Source organism: Bactrocera neohumeralis, unplaced genomic scaffold (assembly GCF_024586455.1).
Source record: "Bactrocera neohumeralis isolate Rockhampton unplaced genomic scaffold, APGP_CSIRO_Bneo_wtdbg2-racon-allhic-juicebox.fasta_v2 ctg482, whole genome shotgun sequence".
NCBI classification, from domain to species: Eukaryota; Metazoa; Arthropoda; class Insecta; order Diptera; family Tephritidae; genus Bactrocera; species Bactrocera neohumeralis.
In genome coordinates, this window is record NW_026091800.1 from 72,272 (window position 1) to 93,243 (window position 20,972).

Genomic DNA, 20,972 nt, shown 5'->3' on the forward strand with positions numbered 1-20,972 from the left:
TAATTTCAATAGGAAAACGAAATTTTTGCCAAAACGGCGAGCAATTTTTCAAATTGGTCTCTTTTCCTCCAAGTTCTTTAACGTTTTTCTCGAAACAGGTTCGCTGGTAGAAGTCCACAGTTTCGATTTTCCATGAGCCTCTGTTGTGTGCCCACGCTTCGACGACGTTCACCAAAAAACGGTTGCGTTTGTTGTCCATGATCAAATGCGGCATTCATCATGGCGATAACTTTTTGATTCTCAATATTTCGTGGAAGATAAGAAGTCTTTGTAGCTGCCTACTGTCTTAATGTCATTCGGCGATGCCAATATGAGATCGTGGACGTCATCAAAACCCAATGTGTGACGTAATCCGCTCTTGTACGCGTTTATAGTATTTCAACTTAAGTTAAGTTTACATGTTGCTTGGTAGTTTACCACAAATGCTTCAACTTTTGCATTTGATCACTTTGTGCAAGTCTACAAACACTTGTAAAATATTCGAAAAGCTCACCTTCGTGGCCTACTAACGTATATAATTGAAATTTAATCCTTATATTCAGGGACAAGCCCCATAGTCGCACTGAAATTCCACACCGAGGAATGAACGCTTTGTTGATGTTGCTCATTTATATTCGTACATACATACATACGTATGTACCTAAGTAGGTACATATTCAGTTCACGTGAACATGTATTTAAAAATAGTAAATTATATTAGAATTTTATTGCGAAGAAAAATGTGGTTGCCACGTCTGTTAATTGGCATCCGTTGATTCAAATCGCAACTAATACAATTTTTATATTTTGTGTATGTTTTTATGCAAAATCTATTGTTCTTTATACTATGAATGCTAATGCCTATGAAATTCAAAATTAATTAATTAACTTAGAAACCCGTGTTTTTAAGGTCATGGTTTAAATTAATGCATTAAAAAATAAATTTAACTGAATTTAAAAAAAAAATCTATGACAAGCATATAATTAAAAATTAAAAAGGGAAATTGCTTTAGAGTTAAAATTTTTTTGAACCGAAAACTTATTACTTAATTCAAATTTTTTTAATAAAAAAATCGCAACCCTGGTTGGGGTACATTTAAATACAGGACTTGGTAAATTGTTTACCATTTCTTTATTAGGTACAGATATACCATTTTTAGTGTAAATATATAACTTAAAAATGTAATTATAACCATATTTTACACTTTGTACAGAGTAATTCGAATTAATAATTAGTTATTATGATCATTTGTTGTTTAATAATGACATAAGCATTCGTTGAGGGCGGAAATGTGTACTTATACATACATATGAATATATATATTTTAGTAATTTTATAATAATTATATCCTTCACAAATAACATTTAATTTGTGTTTCTTCCAATGCCAATGCCGTGATAAATTTAGTACTTTCGATAAACTTTATGTGCATTCAGCCAGCTTTTGTTCATTATCTAGCGAACTTAGGCATGTACATTTGATGCTAAGGAATATTTGTTACAAATTTGTTTGTTGTAAATAAACAAACGATAGCTTATGTATGTATGTATATCAACTTTCCTGGAACAATTAGTGTGCCATTATTCTTCAAAATTTTTTGTTCGAAAAATGAAATTTTTTTAGCTACTTGACTAATACAGACCAAATTGAATTTCGTGTCTTTCACTACAGTAATACAATGAAACCTCTACTTGCTGACAGGGACAAAGTTTTACGTTAGTTACAAATTCCACTCCAACAACCGTACACTTACTACACTGGACGCAGACACTTTTATTGCCGTTACCTTTTATAAACGAATGCGCACCTCTCGTTAACGAACAAGAAAATTGAATTACTGAACGAAAGTGTAAAACAATAAAAAAAACCTTTGGGGACAATGAACATTAATAATTGAAGTAAAGGTAGAGTAACTAAACTGAACAGCCGAAATCTATATACGAGTAATACACTAGGCGTATACTATCTGCTGACAAGGTTATAGACGAATTTACAACAGCGCTCCAGTCGTTCCTTCAAAATTATCTACGACTTTAAAGTTATGACTGTCAACAGTGACGTTCGAGCCAAGTCGCGAATGCGATGACTATTTCATTGATGACAGGAGATATACATGTTATCCTTCACTACAAGACCCATACTCTTCGCTTCTTCATCCTTTCTGGAGAAAGCAGAACTAATGGCGCGGATGTTGAGGCCAAAAATATCAATATCATCAGCGTACGCCAACAGTTGTACACTTTTATAAAGTATTGTGCTTTCTCGATTCAACTATGTGGCTCGAAATATTTTCTCCAGGAGTAGATTGAAGAAGACGCCCGGGCCGTTCAACCTAGCTTGAAGCATGTTCGTCCTCAGCCACGAAACTATGAGGTAAAGGTCTACATCGCAGTTCTTCATCGTTTCTAAGCATTAGTCGATAACTTGTTGTCTTTTGACTTTTGCTTTTACCCCTATTGGCACTGTCATTGAGCAAGTCGCATGACGTTGTCATTATCCAAAATGCCTTTGAATTTGTCTTTCAAGAAGTCATTAAGATTTTCCATTTCACTAACAATTATATTATTATATATTATATTAACAATTTAATCTGCATACGTAGCACACGTTACTAATAAGTAATTTAGCCCTTGTTGTAAATTTCCCCCATAGACCCCTTTTGAATCCGCCACTGGTAAAATGTGAAGACATCATAAATAATGTGTATGTAGTATATATGCATGTAAGCGTCAAATGGCAACGTTTATTGACTAATAAGAGTATTGGTTTTATAAGTACAGCAATGCCTCTTTGGAACAAAATTCTGTGTTGTTTCCATTCTAAATTTTAAATTTGGTATCAACGTGACTTTGTCATATGTCACTTGTAACTAATTGCTTCAATCGCGATATTACGTGAGCTCAAAAGCCCTTGGCTCCACCGTGACATCGCGCCATTATCAAAAAATCTTTTTTATAAATATTTCGTTATGTTTATTGGTCCTAAAGTGACGCTCCCTCTTCTATTTTGGTTTATAAATAAAGAAAGCCAATTTCGTGTTTCCGTAAAATAGGTTATGGTAAAATGAAATTTAGTGAGTTGGTTAACATCATTAGCATCTCAAATGTATATATAGTATATTTCACAAATTTTTGTACGTAAATGAAAAAAAAACAACTCTCCGATACATGCAACTTTTCTCTTTCATCAACACGATTCTCCGGCTCATTCAGCTTGTGGTGCGACCGATTTATTGAAGAAATTACGCAGTGAACTAGGCTCTCACTATTCATCTTTATTCTCTAAAATACTCGTTATTCGATTAATTAACAATTTTCCTATCATATAATACATTACTTATATGTACGTATGCATGTATATATGTATATATGTACATAGTATATACATATACGTATGTACGCATATCTGTAAAGTTCGGTCACGGTCGGCTTACTTAATCGCTTTAATTAATTACTTTTTACTTTGATTGCGTTAAAGAGATTAAGAATAAAATTAATAAAAAGTCAAGCAACTGTGATAATAAGAAAATAGGGATGCGTAAATGCAAAGCGAGATTAAAATAATTTATTTGTTAACATAAAAATGACAGCCATAACTATGTCAGTGGACTAAGCTAATAACCATTATCAAACAATTACCATATTAGTTTGCAAATTCAAATCATTGTGTAAATTCTCCCGGTAGAGAGTAGTTCAAACATACTATGTACATATGTATATATTGTATATTTACCGTTATCTCGTTTTATGTGCATATGTATACAAAGGTAATGTACAGACAAATATGAAGGTGATGTGATTAATTATTTAACGGTATTACTGACGATCGCTCAGACTATGTTAGCTGAGTGCGTCTCTTTCAATGAGATTTGGTAGGCTTAGTAATGCTGTGGAATACTTAAGTATACACAGTTTTCGCAATTTTTTATCCTTTCAATGTTTGAACGCGCATAATTCTAATCCCTTAAGAGATAAGAGAAGTTCGGTTAAACATTAATTGTGATGCATTGATTTAAAACGTAAATATTCTCAATGTCTAATTATTATGTGAATAATGTGAACTTTAAACCTCTGGCTGTATTCGGGCTGTTTTTATCTAACTGTATATACATAAATCCCATTAAAACAACGATTGATGAATATTTGCTAAGTTTGAAGTACACTATTCTTTTTTCCTCCGACAAGCGGTCTATCAAAGGAAAATTAAACACAAAAGGCGCACCGACGACTAATCGAATTACAAGCGCAACTGCAATTACGGTTATACGAGAATATGTATAGTACTAGATTGCAGCGAAACTGAATAAATGACGGCAATTGCAGATAGCCACTTGCATACATAGTAGTAACATAGTTAAAAAGTATGCGTGTATACAGTAGGCATGTGTAAAATGTGAATATGGTATACATATGTATATGGATGTACTTATGTTAAGGGTACTCATAAAAAAGGTAGGTACAATATTTTGTTGTAAACAACACTCGAGGTTAGGCGATCATCTGTAGAAAAGTTATTGGCTATACACTTATCTGGTTCAAGATCCCTAATCAAACTAGTTGTAAAATGATTGCGGTTTTTATCCGGTTATACGTTATCGGAGCTGATCCGGATTTTATCCGGCTAACCGCTGTTATTCCGGCGATTTCACCCTGATTGGATTGGTAGTTTTGGGTTAGAAATAACACTTGGCAATGCAATGCGGTAACAAGGTGCATTAAATTTAAAACTGATATTTCAAAATTGTGACGAGGCTTAAAGATTTGATACTGACAATGTCGCAAAACCAAAAAAAAGTTTAACCATGTCTTAACTTCCTTAAGGGTGGAGATTTCATGTTCAACTTGTTCCTTTAAAAGTAATAGTTGTAAAATTAAGAGACTTGTCGTTGTCAACTATAACGCTATTAAAATGCTTTTTTTAATATCTTCTATTGACTTTGATAAGTTTATTTTTGCTGGTGCAGGTTTTGAAAAATTATTTCATTTTGTTTAGTTACTTCAGATAATGTAATAGCTGTCATATATTATTTTCCTGATTTATGTAGTTTTTCCTTATTGTACTTTCCAATTACGCTCTTCAGGTGGTTCGTGGACTGTGTATATTTTAGAACTTTTAGTTTAGATCCACCATAAGGATCTGAGTCAGTTAAAGAGCTCCGTGCCCAAAGCTAGTAGTAGTAGTAGCAATGACCTCTACTTTTGCCGGATTTGTTTCTATACTTTTGTCCGAAATAACGAATCTTAAAAATTTCTATTTAGTTTAAACTTAACTAAAAAAACTTACGTGATGTTAATGCTGCAAATTATAAGAGCAATTATTAAGAGCATGGTGAATTTATAACTTCCCTTATTTATTGCAGTTTTCTCTAAGTTTGCTTTCTTTTAGAATAATTTGATGAAAATCGGTCTCAAGGTTTAATACGGAAAATGGTTTGTTGTTGCCTGAACGTAAAACAGTACTACTGTGATCAAATTGAAAAGTGTATTTTGTCCATTTCATCTACTTCAATGTAATCCCCTCCTTCTGAAATACGAAGGATGCCGAATTTTCCAGTCATCATAGCACTTGGAAAAATCATCCGTGGTGATGGCCATCAGAGCCTTCTTCGATTCAGCTTTTATATCCTCAATTTAGTCAAAATGGTGTCCTCGGAGTGGTCATGTGAATTTGCTGAATAACCAAAAGTTACACAAAGGTAAATCAGGCGAATGCAGTCATATTAAAAATCAAAGAATTCACTTTTAGAGCCTCACAAAACGACGCGTACTCAAATACTAACGAATACATATTTTGACGTGAAATTTAGCATAGATGTCACTAACAGTACTACCAACTTACAGAAAAAATTTACCGATTCGAAAAACACGCGAAGTAAAATTAAAAATTTACCTTTCAATTTGAACACAGTAGTATTATATTGTCATCTAAAGGTTCTTTAATTTGTTTGTTAACTTTGTCCTTTAAGGTCATGGGGAACTGATAAAATTTAACGTGTATTGAACTTATTCGTATTTATGGTATATTAGAGGTATTAATCGTCAGTTTGTCATTGGGTTCTGCAAAAATTGGGTTTCGGAAAATTTGTAAGATGATTTATTGATATTGTCAATTGAAGCACTCTATTAAGAAAAATTTCACTATTTATCATTTAATATATTAGCCATTGTTAATAAGTTATTTATATGTTGCCGCCAACAGACACAGCACGAAATCGATTTTTTTCAGTAGTGAATTTTGTACAAGATTTTGTTGAATATAATTTATATTGGAATCGGTGTCAATCAGTATTTTAGTAATTATCTGCCCCTTATTTGGCATTCTAAATACTATGGTAGTGAGGAGTCAAATATTCTAAATAATTAAGGCAAAAGTAATTGTCGTTATCAACATCGTTTAGTTGCCTTTCGGCTTCAACTAAAAGGGCCCCAACCATAATTGTTGGAAAGCCAGCGGAGTCGTACAGAGTAGCTAATTTTACTTAAAATTTTGTACTATTCGAATTTAACCGGATTTCTTTGCGTTGGTACCTGTTTGGCTGTTTTTGCTTTATTTATACAATTATTTATTTACATCGCTAGATTCTGAGAGTAGATGTTTTTTTTTAATAAATTTATAGACCAGGGTCGATAATTTTGAAAGCAAAAAACCCTTAGTGTTGGAACCTAATTGCAGCGTCTGTTCACCAGAGATGCGACGCGATATATAAATGTGTATAAAGCTTTATACTATTCGCCTAGCGAGGTTGTGCGCTGGGTTTGGGACCGGCCACATAGAAACCACTCCCAATGAAAACGAAACAACAGCCTCGGTTCAAAGACCACAGCAAACCTAATAAGGACTATGATTTAAGGACATGCACCTAAAATGTCCGGTCGCTAAATTGGAAAAGTGTCGATGACCAGCTGGTAGTGACATTTACTTCTTCTTCTTCTTAATTGGCGTAGACACCGCTTACGCGATTATAGCCGAGTTAACAACAGCGCGCCAGTCGTTTCTTCTTTCGCTACGTGGCGCCAATTGGATATTCCAAGCGTAGCCAGGTCCTTCTCCACCTGGTCCTTTCAACGGAGTGGAGGTCTTCCTCTTCCTCTGCTTCCCCCGGTACAGCGTCGAATATTTTCAGAGCTGGAGTGTTTTCGTCCATTCGGACAACATGACCTAGCCAGCGTAGCCGCTGTCTCTTAATTCGCTGAACTATGTCAATGTCGTCGTATATCTCGTACAGCTCATCGTTCCATCGATGACATTGTTGGTGGTGTTTACACTGGTTCCAAGATAGACGAAATTATCTGACTGTCAACAGTGACGTGAGTGCCAAGTCGCGCGTGCGACGACTGTTTGTTTGATGAAAGGCGATATTTCGTCTTACCCTCGTTCGATGATATCAATATCATCGGCATACGCCAGCAGCTGTACACTCTTATAAAAGATGGTACCTTCTCTATTTAGTTCTGCAGCTCGAACTATTTTCTCCAGAAGCAGGTTGAAGAAATCGCACGATAGGGAATCACCTTGTCTGAAACCTCGTTTGTGACATTTACAGCGGCCATATAAAGGAGCACAAATTTGGTGTGGCATTCGTGGTGGGAGAAATACTCAGTCTTCGAGCCCTGGCATTCACTCCGGTGGATGTGCGTCTAGCCACAATCCGTATTAGAGCAAAATTTTTTTACATAACACTGATTTGCGCCCACGATCCGACGGAAGGAAAGGAAGATATGAGAAAATATGCGTTTTATGAGCGGCTAGAGCGCGCTTATGACAAGTGTCCCAGCCACGATGTAAGAATTGTGCTCGGCGATTTTAACGCCAGGGTGGGCAAAGAAGTCATCTTTGGTACAACAGTCGGAAAATTCAGCCTCTATGGCGAAACCTCTCCAAACGGGTTCAGGATCAAAAAGTTCATAACCAGATAGATCATGTTGTGATAGATGGACGACACGTTTTCTGTGTCCTTGATGTGCGTACGCGCCGACCTAACATCGACTCGGACCACTATCTTCATGTAGCGAATACACGCACCCGCCTCTGTACAGCAAAGCATGCCCGTCAACAAACACAAGGAAGGTACGACGTCGAGAAACTACTATCAGGAATAAAGGGATGTTCAACTTATTCCAGTGTGAGAGTGGCCAGATTGAACAAAATAACAATTTTTGGGCATTTATCAACCAAACACCCAACATTTATTAGGAATAAAAATTACTAAATAGTGGTTATGTATTATATGGAGCTCAGTCACCGACTAAACCTCGTACTGAGCAGTTGAGTTAGCGTCTTTCTCTGAGTTTATAGCTATTCATATAGCTCTCTTTTTTTTGCACTACGGTCTGCTTACTTAAGTAACGCGATTAATACTTATTTTAAGTGAGAAATATAATCCAATACTTATATCAGTGTATTATAATTTTTCCACTATGCCCCCGGCGGGCTTCCAGTTCGGGGACAACAGGTTTGCTGCGCTGGCCCAAGGTCCCCAACCAAAACGTAAAAAATCGTATCAAAAACTGCAAGATGCTTTTCCTGACTTACCGCCAATAAAAAGTGATGACCCAAAATATAAAGTGATTAAATCCGACGAGAATTCTACACCCCTTTCGAAGGTTTCTTGTTTTCGTGTTTACAATGCCTTACTTACCGTGAGCAAAGATATAAACAAAATTAGTGAATTACGCGACGGCAGCTTATTACTGCTAGTAAAAAATAAGCAAGTAGCAGAAAAGTTTATAAAAACGAAATGTCTTTTCAACATTGGCGCTGTTAGCGCTAGCTATCATCAACATTTTAATTGTAACAAAGGCACCATTTATGCACCGTTTTTAAACGATGTGCCTGAAAGCGAAATAATAGAAGGTCTGAGTTCTTACGAAGTTTCCGCGGTTTATAAGTTCACTCGCAAAGTTGAAGGTGTTATAAAGCCTACTGGAGTTATGCTAATATCATTCAACAGTTATTCCCTTCCAAACAAAATAAACATCGCATGGAGGATGACCTCAGGTCATGCCAAAAATTGGGTCATACGCAAAAACATTGTAAGGGTTCCCCAACATGCGAAATTTGCAATTTCCCTTCTCTACACGACAATGACTGCATCCGAGTTATGTGTGCGAATTGTTCTGGCGAGCATCGTTCTTCGGACTATACGTGTCCAAAGTATATGCAAACCAAAGAAATTTTAAAAATAAAGACACTAGAAAAGTGCAGTATGCACGAAGCCCTTAAAAAGTATAGAGAAAATACTTCCCCTCCCTTCCCTCACTGCTAGCTTTGCACATGTGCTTCAACCTACAAAAGAGGTATCCTCTGTATCCAACACACCAACAAAAATTTCAGCCATCAACAATTCCACAAAATCTAAAAATACTCATAGAATTGCCGACAATGACTTGCCTAGTACATCAAAACAAAACGCAGAGGTCACCTCTGCACCCAACTCATCAATAAACTCTTTAACTAAAAAAAATCACTCATCAAACGCCAACAACAAACATATTTCAATCAACAAGCCTGCATCGATCAGTTCAGACTACAACAACGTCTCACATTCAGCTAAAAATATCAGCGACAACTGTACCCAACAAGCCTCTTTCTTAAATCCCAAACTTTTCAGTCCAACAACAGCCTCTCTCATTTCTAACTTAAACAACTCCTTAAACTCGCTCAATAAATATACTGACTTCAACAACACTACTACCAACACTACCGTGCAGTCTAATCCACCTAATCACGAAAATCTCTTTCCAACAACAAGCAATTCCAACGATAATAAATACTCTCATCAACATACTGAACAAATAGAAATTGACTCTGAATAAATACGCTTAGCCTTTACTCTCTTTTGAACTAGTACTCAATTGGTGACACTCAGCTTCAACTGACTGCTCATACGAGTTGATATTCTAGCTCTCTTCTGTTTCTCTTTTCTTTTTTTCCTACATACATCTTATGATTCCAATATTGCAATGGAATTTAAACGGCTACACTAATAATTACAATGAGCTTCAATTATTAATACAAGACCATGCCCCAGCTATTATACTCTTAAATGAAACTCACATCTCTTTCAACTTGTCGGCTTTTACTCCTAAGCAGTACATTGGCATGTTTCACAATCTTCCACATATTAGCACAGGTAAAAGATTGCGATTCCCATAAGAAGAGATATTCCACACAAAATTAATGCCATTCAATCCATCTTGCTGGCTATGTCGATCGAAATTATCTTAGTTAAAAAAATCACCATTATCTGCACTTATATTGCACCAGACGAACAATTTACCAGTACAGACATCCTGTAATTAATCAACCAAGCTTCTACTCCTTTAATTTTCGCTGGTGATTTTAATGCATGGAGTCCACTATGGGGCTCTCCAATAGCCAACAAGAGGGGAAAATGCATTGAAGACGCTTTACTTTCCTCTAACTTAATATGTTTGAATAACGGATCCGCGACACACTTTTCCACTCACTCCACTTTTTCCCATGTAGATCTTACAATGTGCACCGACACACTTGCCACAGAGTGCGAATGGAGTATACTCGATCACCTGCATGGAAGCGATCACTTCCCCATTGTACTAAAATTGCACCTAGGTTCATTGGGAGAAGTTTCAGACACATTGCGAGATAAATGGCAATAATACCCCAATATCTGACAACCCTAACCAAGAAAGTGCGAGGTTAACAAAAATTATCCGTTCAGCAGCGAATGTTAGCATTCCTCATACGAAGCCAACAGCAAGTTCAAAGAATGTTCCTTGGTGGAATAAAGAAATCGCTGAATTGCGGGCAAAAAAACAGATAGCTTGGTATGAATACAAACGCGCTCGATCACTAGTCAACTTAATATCTTTCAGGAAAGCCAATGCTCTTTTCCGTCGTTCCGCGAAACAGGCCAAGCGTAAATGTTTTCAGGATTTCACAAGCAAAATAAATCCTTCGTTTAGTCCTAAGTTAATATGGAACGCTCTAAAAAAAACTTTCTGGGGTGCCTAGAAACCTAACCATTCAATGCGTAAAGGGGCCAACAGGTTTGGTAACCAATCCATCCGATATTTCCGAGTTATTTGCAAACCACTATTCTGAAACAAGCTCAGATATTTCATTCAGCACACAGTTTCAAACCTCTAAAACCACCACACTGTCCGACACTTCCTACTCTGTCTCTGTCTCCTCTGTCTCCACTCTTTCTTTTTCTGCTAAACAAATAGAAACCAGCATTTCACTGTCTGAATTCGAGTTCGTTGCATCTACCGTTAAGGGTAAGTCCCCGGGGCAAGATAAAATTTCTTATCCAATTATCAGACATATGCCAAAAAGTCTCAAGCTCCGATTGGTAAAGCTTTATAACATAATTTTCAATACTGGTGTCTACCCCCAATTTTGGAAAACGTCTTGTGTCATACCAATACTTAAACCACACAAATCCTCCGATGAACTTGCTAACTATAGGCCGATTTCCCTCCTTCCATGTATGGGAAAAATTTTGGAAAAGATCGTGGCTAACCGCTTGATGTGGTATGCTCAGCGAAACAAGTTCATATCACCGAATCAAGTCGCCTACAAAAAGGTCAAGGCACGTTAGATGCTTTAATCCAACTAGACTACTTCATTACTAACGCTTTGTCCAGCAAAAACCACGTGTCCGTACTATCTCTGGACTTTCACAGAGCTTTCGACAAAATTGGAGCCCATATTATTATTCGACAACTTAGAAAATGGAAAATAGGCCAGAACATGATACGTTTTATTACTAACTTTCTCACAAACAGAAAACTCAAAGTCAACGTAAATGGTTTTCTTTCTTCAACACTCCCGCTTTCTAATGGTACGCCGCAAGGCTCACCTCTTTCAGCCCTCCTTTTTATCATTGCTTTCGATGATATTAGTAGGATGATAATAAATTACAAAGGAGTTGAGCACCAGATCTATGCTGACGATGTCCTAATCTACACAAAAGTCTCTGACGTTAATTTAGCTCAATCCTTATTTACTAATATACTCGCCAGAATTGAGACTTGGTCACTGGAGTCTGGTTCTTCACTTTCCTTAGACAAAACACATATCCTTCATGTATGTAGGAAGCAAATTTGCAACGGTATTTCACTAACCCACAACCAAACTAACATCGAATGTAAAACACAGCTGAAAATACTAGGATTAATTTTTGACTCTAAATATAATTTTAATGCTCACTGTAAATATGTCAGAAACTCGTTAATGTCACGATTAAATATTGTTAAATATCTCTCGTCTAAGCATTCATTTATTCATTCGAACACACTAGTCAATGTTGTCAGAGCTTTGCTAACTTCAAAAATAGATTATGGGCTCCCCATCTATGGCAATTGCTCCAAAAGCAGTATCAACCTTTTAAATGCACCTTACCATTGCGCAATACGGCGAAGTCTCCGGGCCTTTCCAACCTCGCCAATAAAAACGATAATGGCTGAATCTGGTTTACCAACTATTCAAAATAAAATTATAGATTCTTCGCTTCAAATTCTTGCGAAAACGGCTGAGAACACCAACCCATTACTAAATACAACTATCACGCATGCCACGAAAAAAAGAAAAATTCCAAGAATACAATCGGCTATTTCGAGATGCTTAAGTTTCGCTGCAGAAAATAATATTTTACGTAACGCAACACGCAAATTCACCACTCGACATCCTCCCTGTCTGATCAATGATAAAATACTACAGAATAAGCTTATGTTTTTGTCCAAGCAAAACACACCAAACGAAGTCTTTCAACAAACTTTTGCTGAACTGGAATCTAATTACACAAATAATGGCTGGAAGTTATTGTTTACGGATGGGTCCAAGTCCATCGATTCCACTTCGTTAGCAGTTGTCACTGCCACAGGAGAAATCATTTGCAATTGGCTTCTTCCCTCAACGAGCTCTGTATTTACCGCTGAAGGATCTGCTATCCTTCATGCAGTTAATTACGCAAAAAAGACTAAAGGAAAGTTCCTCATCTGTACAGACAGCGAATCGTGTATGTCTGCAATAACGTCTCCTTCAAATCGCAATCCCATAATAGAAGTTATCAGGGACGCGGTCATTGGTGCCCCTCAGAAAATCTAAATAATGTGGATCCCTGGCCATGCTGGTATTACAGGCAACCACTTTGCAGACCTCGCTGCGAAAAATGTAGCCAGGACTCCTGCCTTAACATACTACGTCTCATTCAAGCAAGACATTGTTAACCTTATTAAGCACAAAAGGCGAATGGAAAACATTTAAACATCACTACGAGATCATAAACCCAGCCAGAAATCGTATAATCTACTCGTCAACAGTTCCAACTAGCGCAATGAAGACATATACTCGATTAAGGATTGGACACACTATCATAACACACGCCCACTTACTATCGGGTAAAAGCCCATCCATTTGCCCCCTTTGCGATGACACCGCTTCTATCAAACACTTACTCACACTCTGTCCGATGCTTCACCCAACAGCCCACAACTCTGGCAACATTGATCTCATAAAACTACTAAGTGAACCTTCAGAAAAAAACGTGATGATTGTATATAGATTCTTAAAAACCAACGATTTGTTAAAATATATTTAAGCAACTTACATCTTTACTAACCCTTAGCAAATAGAATTTTTCACGTAGTTATAATTACAAGACGGCTGAAGGCCTCGTAGCCAGTGCTGCGTTTATGTATTTATATAATAAATATCTTTTTGTTATATGAATTATTATAAATAAATATTATATGGAGAAACTATTTAAATCTTTTTAAAGAATATTAGAACAACTGACTTTTGTCCTTTCAATACCCAATAAAAGGATTTAGGCTTGTTAGCTCTCAATCATTAAATGTTTTTAATAATTTAAAATAAAATAAAACTATGATGCTTTAAATTTCACAAATTTCTTTAATTTTCATTGTTTTACATTTTTTGTAAAAGGTCTTGAACGATGCAACAAGTCCCTCCGTTTACATATTTTTTTGGTAAGAACGTGAAACGGTTCTTTCTCTTCTTGCACTCCTGCTCTCTGAGAGCACTCATCAGCAATTCGGTATTAGGGAGCAGTGGGCCGTCATTTTAAGCCCCCTATGTATAGCTGCAAGCGAAAACATTAATTTTCGTAAAGGTCGAAAGAACAGCTGGTACGATAAGGACTGTCGTGTTGCAGTGCAGAGAAAGGAGACAGCTTACCTAACAATCCTGGGATCGACCACAACACGAGCGGGGTGAGATACAGTGGACTAATAAAGTTTACATCCACCTAGTTCTATAAAATTGCGACACGTTTATTTGTTTCAAAATGAATAAATTTTGTGGTTTTTTTTCTATCCATTTCAAGATATGTATATTTAACATTAAATATACCATATCAAAATATATTTTTTTTCTTACACAAAAGTGTGGAAAAAAATGAATGCTAAAGGAAAAAAAATGTGCCTAATGCCATATCAAAAAAGTTTGCGTACACTAATGATTATATGAAAAAAGGTTATATAAATAAGAAAAAGTAGTTACAATAGTTTTAGCGATTTTTAGCCTACATTTTGTTGCAATTATTGTCTCTAGACGTCGACGTATGCTTCCCACTCGATTTCTAGTATTATTTCCGGAAATTTTGACCCACTACATCGATGATCCAGTGTTTTGGCCTTATTTTGAAGAAACCCGATGTTTTCGAATACCGTTTTGGAAATAGTTCCAGATATTTTGAATAGGATTAATGTCTGGTGATGGTGGGAACTATGGATTTATTTGTAATTCTATAACAACCCCGCACGTACAAGATACATTGTGTATTTTGGGTCGGTATCCTGTTGGAATTGATTTTGGTGTGGCCCCGCCCCTACTAAGTTTTTTGTACATATCTCGGAAACTACTATAGCTATGTCAACCAAACTCTATAGAGTCGTTTCCTTCAGGCATTTCCATATACAGTTGAAAAATTGAAGAAGAAATCTGATAATAACCACGCCCACCTCCCTTACAAATGTTATGTTGAAAATCACTAAAAGTGCGTTAACCGACCAACAAAAAACGTCAGAAATACTAAATTTTACGGAAGAAATGGCAGAAGGAAGCTGCATCCAGGCTTTTTTCAAAAATTGAAAATGGGCGTGGCGACTAACGGGAGGTTTCAAGACCGGAACATACTCTTGTAGGACCCAAAGTGGTGAGCTGATATTTGGAGCATACTGAAGTTTCATGGAAGACTCTAACCTGCTGAATGGCAGTGAAAGTAAAGCTCTGGAATTGGCAAAGTCGATTCACCAAATCTCATCTCATCGTATGGTCCATTGCCCGACCGTGATTAGGTTCGAATAGCAATGACCCGCCTAAAAACAACAAAGCGGCGGGAGCAGATAGATTATCGGCCGAGCCATTCAAATACGGCGGCGAAGAACTGCAAACGTGCATGCATTAGCATCTCAGCAAGATATGGTCAGATGAAAGCATGCCAGAAGATTGGAACTTAAGTGTGCTCTGCCCAATCCAAAAGAAGGGAGCCCCACAATCTGCGCCTATTACACTCGGATAAGCCTCCTTAATATCACATATAAGGTCTTATGAAGCGTAATGTGTGAAAGACTAAATCCCACTATTAACAAACTGATTGTACCTTATCATGATGTATGACTTTAGTCTTGGATAAACTACTATCGACCAGATTTTCATAATCTCGGAAAATACCCATAGAAGAACGATTGTCACACACCACCTCTTCGGTAATTTTAAATCCGCCTTCAACAGCACGAAAAGGAACTGTCTCTATGCCGCTATGTCTGAACTTGGTATCCAGACAAAGCTAATTTGGCCGTGTAAAGTTACGCTGAAGAACTCCAAAAGCTTCATCAGGATCAGGACGGACATCTTCGAGCCGTTCGATACCAAGCGAGTTTTCAGAATAGAGAATATTACGAGCTACAGAGCTAAATAGAGAAGGTACAATCTTCTATTAGAGTATACCGCGCTATTAGTTCTGCTTTCTCCAGACTGGATAGGGAAGCGAAACGTATAGGTCTGGGTGAACGAGGACAAGGCGAAATATCTCCTATGTAATATCCATGTCATCAAACAAACAGTCATCGCATTCGCGTTTTGGCTCGCACGTCACTGTTAACAGTCATAACATTGAAGTCGTAGATAATTTCTTCTATTTTGGAACCAGCATCAACACCAATAACAATATAAGCTTTGAAATCCAACGCAGAATCACTCTGGCCTACAGGTGCTATTTTGGACTTTGAAAGCTATTGAAAAGTAAAGTCTTCTCCCGACGAACAAAGACCAAACTATACAAGTGCCTCATCATTCATGTCCTGCTATATGGTGCCGAGGCATGGAAAATGACATTATTTGATGAGTTGGCCTTAGGAGTGTTCGAGAGAAAAGTTTTGCAGAAGAATTATGGTGCTTTACGTATTGACAACGGCGAGAACGGCAGTCAATGGAACAATGAGCTGTACGAAATACAAGGTCTGTCGCAAAAGAAACAGAACTTTTTAAAAATAACTGTTTCTGGTGGCGTCACCTATTGCTGGGTATATGAAATAAAAAGTTTGATCTCTTGTTGACATTTCGTAAAAATTTTAAGACAATTGAATAACTACAATCGATGTGATCGATCAAAAAGTGACAGCAGCTTTTGGTCATCGGTCGTAAAATGCAAAGAGCAAATATTAAATTTTGTTTTAAGCTTGGTAAGTAACGTTTACTTAAACATTTTAAATGATGAAAAAAGTTTATGGAGATCAGTGCCTATCCCGTAGTAATGTGCATTAGTAGTTTAAGCGATTCCAAGAAGGTCGTGAGGACCTCTGTGACGTTCAGAAGTCGGTCGTCTTAAGAAGTCAAAAATAAAGACAATGCTGATTTGTTTTTACGATTCCGAGGGTATTGTACACCGAGAGTTCGTCCCACCTGGCCAAACGATTAATGCTGTGTTTTACCTTGGTGTTATGAAGCGTCTTTTGTCACGCATTCGTCGTGCTCGACCACAATATCGTGAGGCAGGATCCTGGCGCCTGTTGCACGATAATGCGCAGTGTCATCGGTCGACGCTTGTCACTGATTTTTTGACAAAAAACTCCATATTAACCATTAATAACTCACCCTACTCACCTGATCTGGCTCCCTGTGATTTTTACCTATTTGGAAAACTTCATTTGCCCATGAAAGGACACTGGTTTCAGGACATTTCAGCTATCCAAAAGGCGACGACCGATATTCTCAAGAGCATTCCGAAAAATGACCTTAAACACGCATTTGAAATGCTAATTGACAGGGCTAAACGCTGTATCGAAGCACAAGGAATCTACTTTGAATAAAAGAATATAACTTTTGAAAAATATTAATTTTTTTTTTGTTTTTTTAACAGTCCTGTTTCTTTTGCGACAGACCTTGTATATGGCGACATTGACATATGTAGTTCAGCGAATCAATCGACAGCGGCTGCGCTGGCTAGGTCATGTTGTCCGGATAGAAAAGAACACTCCGGCTGTGAAGGTTTTCGTTCGCGTGGTTGAATTTTTAAGGGTTAACTGCGGTTTATCTCGATTTCCGGCGAAAATTCCGAGTTCTATAATAAAAGATTATATATCAACATCTTGTGTCCAATATTTTTGTGAAAACTTCATATAACCAAGCTTTGGGTTTTTTTTTTATCTTGTCCAATCATTTTGTTTCTTTCACGAAATTTGGTGTAAACTTACCTTCTTAGGTCACAAAAATATTGTAATTTTGTAATTTATATTTTCTTCTAACTTTGACTTAATATCGAAAAAAAGACTAATTTTCATTGAAAAATTGTAACGTCTAATTTTTCTTTTATAAAAACGGTAAGTTTTTTTATTTGAAAATCTTAACATTTTGATGTTTTACAAATTATATACATTACTATCGTAAGGTTTTTCAAACAAAAGAATCCCACTAAACGATTCATATCGGCTTTTTTATTGCTAATACTATGAATTAATAGGTAGATAAAATAAAAAAAGCTTTGGATTGTTTGGTAAGGTGTTTTTGCATTTTTTGAGAGAATGTACCAAAGTGATGAAATATTTTTTATACCAACAGATAGTAAAGATTTCAACATACTTACTGACTTTTAGTCATGAAAGTTTGACGTGAGAATTTTTGTTTAAAAATTGTGTCTTTTTTCGATTTGAGCTCGAAGTAAGGTTACCTCCTTAATATTTTAAATAAAAAATATAGAGTATTTGGGAGATAAGACAGTAATTTTATGCCAAATTTCGTTAATGAAACCTCGTTTTTGAACAAAATAAAAATAAAAATGTCACAAACTTTAGTGTTCAAATTTCTCACACAAATATTGAGGTTATTAAATTACTTTTCATTACCTAAACCTTTGACATACTATATACCTTTTTATATAAGAATCGTAGCTTTGCCAGAAATCAAGATAAAGCGTTGCTAACTCTTAAAAATTCAACCACGCACCTCCTTTTTTCTTTTTTGTTGATGTATTTCTTTCACTTTTAACCATTTTCAAAGGCTTCTGCACTAATCTATTAATAATAATGAATAAAATATTGCTACATTTTTGCGTTGAATATTGTTATGTTGACGAAAATATTGGCGGTATTAACTTACCTAATATACGAATTTCGAGCTTCCGGTTGAGTTTATATTGAATATACTTAGTACATACATAGTTTAATGCCGAAAATGTGGGAAATGGGTCCACGCGCTATCCAACTCTTATATACTACCATGATTTTCGTTATTCTAAAAGGCTTTATGCTGCATATGGCGATCATTGCGTGAATTATCTTTACTAAATTATAGTAGTTGGAAACAAAATCTCAAGTACACTTCAGTAATATCAAACGCTGATGCAACCAGTCCTATACCATATCCCAAATATACCATATATAGTGATTTTCGAAGTTGTATTGTTAAGATTTATGGGGTTTGGAGATGGATAAAAATTAAAATTTGTCAAGGCCTTGATTTTAACTTGATATCTCTTATATAAGATTTCCGGTTGACTATTTCCATACATACTCAATATATGTATTCAATTTTACCACTTTGATTTATATCGCCATTATCTCATTTATGTTAAGACACTTAGATTTGATTGTAATCTAGTCACAATTTCTTCGAGTAATGGATGTTGAATTTAAAGTTTTGGAATTTTTTCGAAAGATTTATTAATGTAATGTTTTACCAACGCCTGACAGAATTTTCCAGCTTTTGAACTGGCTCCTTCCTTATTTATTATAAAGTTTCGTTTACATCTTTCACGGTAAGAGTGCTTGGTTATACTCTTCTTGATCATACAAATTTCAATAAACGAGAATATTTCCCCCTTTTGAACTTAGAAAATTAAAAAATAATTCATAAATATATTTTTTTTTTAATTTCAGCTTTGGTTGGCTCATTGACCATTGGTACCACCTTTTTATTCTCACCAGTTGCAGGTGTTTTGACAGACAAAATTGGATTGCGATTGACAACATTAATTGGGGGCTTACTCTCCGCCACAGGTCTACTCCTCTCATCATTCTTTACGTTAAACATCCAAGCTATGTATTTGACGTATGGTGTTATGTTTGGTTTGGGTGCCGCATTGGCCTACACTCCAACATTGGCAATTTTGGGGCATTATTTTAAACGATATTTAGGAAAAGTAAGTGGATTTGTTACAGCCGGTTCCAGTGTATTCACAGTAATATTACCGTCAAGCTTGGACTATTTGTTAAGAGGTTATGGTTTGGAAACTATGTTGCAAGTTATGAGTTTGGTGTCTTGCTTCATAATTGCTTGTTCCTTCGTTTATAAACCGTTACATCCTCCGCCTTGTCCGCCAAAAAAAAAGCCGGGCCGTTCACGCATTAATATGATTATTCGCTCTATTATCAACGTAGACATCTGGAAACGCAAGAAATATGTGATATGGGCGCTTTGTGTCCCCATAGCTTTGTTCGGCTATTTTGTGCCTTATGTGCATATGATGAAGTTCGTGCAGAAAACTTTTCCTGGAAAAAGCAAAAATCTGCCTGTGATGTGTATTGGCGTGACATCCGGCATTGGCCGATTGATATTCGGAATTATTGCCGATCTGCCGAGAGTTAACCGTATATATTTGCAACAGCTATCGTTAACGTGCATTGGTGTAATAACGTTATTGTTGCCATTAACCAGCTCATATGCACTACTAATTGCTTTCACATTAATAATGGGTTTATTTGATGGCTGCTTTATTTCTCTTCTAGGTCCCATAGCGTATGAGTTATGTGGACCTTCTGGTGCAACGCAAGCCATTGGCTTTTTATTAGGACTGAGTTCGTTTCCTTTAACAATGGGACCACCCATTGCAGGGTGGATCTATGATCAAACCGGCTCATATACTTTACCCCTCCTTTTGGCTGGAATACCGCCCATATTGGGCTCAACTATTATGTTCCTAATACGATGTGTTCGGAATGACAGTGATTATGAAGCGAATGTGTCAAGCGAACCCAAAGCAGAGAGTGGAAATATACAAAACGCTAATTGGAAAATTGCCGGTAAATATATTTTTATTATAAATTAATACTGAAAAGATATTAACGGAAGCTTGTAGTTTTATTATTTTAAGTCATTTTTTTTCTTTTGAATTTTATAACTCAATGAAAAAAAATGCTGCGAAACTGTGAGTTTTGCGGTTTAAAATTAATTTTGGTTTTCATTGAGTTATAAAATTCATAAGAAAAAAAATTTGCCGCAAAATAATCAAACTCCAACCGTTAATACCTTTTAAGCGTTTAGGTTTACGAAAAAATCGTAAGAAACCATTTACGAAATCTATAAAACGAGATATTTTTTGAAGTACTGAATAGATTTACGAAGAGATGTCTACTTTACCTACTTTTCAAAGATTCACGTTTTTTACCCTCCCTAATACACGCTTAAAATTGTTGCTATTCCTTTACGAATGAATTTCTTTATCAACTGATTTTAAGTAAAATAACAAAGTAATTTTTTAAAATACGAG

The 20,972-nt window shown here is 36.2% G+C and overlaps 1 protein-coding gene across 8 annotated transcripts in view; it reads left to right on the forward strand.

Annotated features, from left to right (window-relative positions):
* LOC126767228 (monocarboxylate transporter 10) overlaps positions 1–20,972 on the forward strand; it is a 39,513-nt gene that overhangs the window by 12,444 nt on the left and 6,097 nt on the right. For 7 of the 8 annotated variants that reach the window (XR_007669033.1, XR_007669034.1, XR_007669036.1 and 4 more), the window contains exon 3: positions 19,363–20,505. Coding sequence is in view for 4 of the 8 variants with exons in the window: in XM_050484797.1 (XP_050340754.1) it covers positions 19,363–20,505 (1,143 nt within the window). In the remaining 4 variants the exon portion in view is untranslated. The remainder of the gene's footprint in view (positions 1–19,362; positions 20,506–20,972) is intronic. The other variant, XM_050484796.1, reaches the window with a different exon arrangement.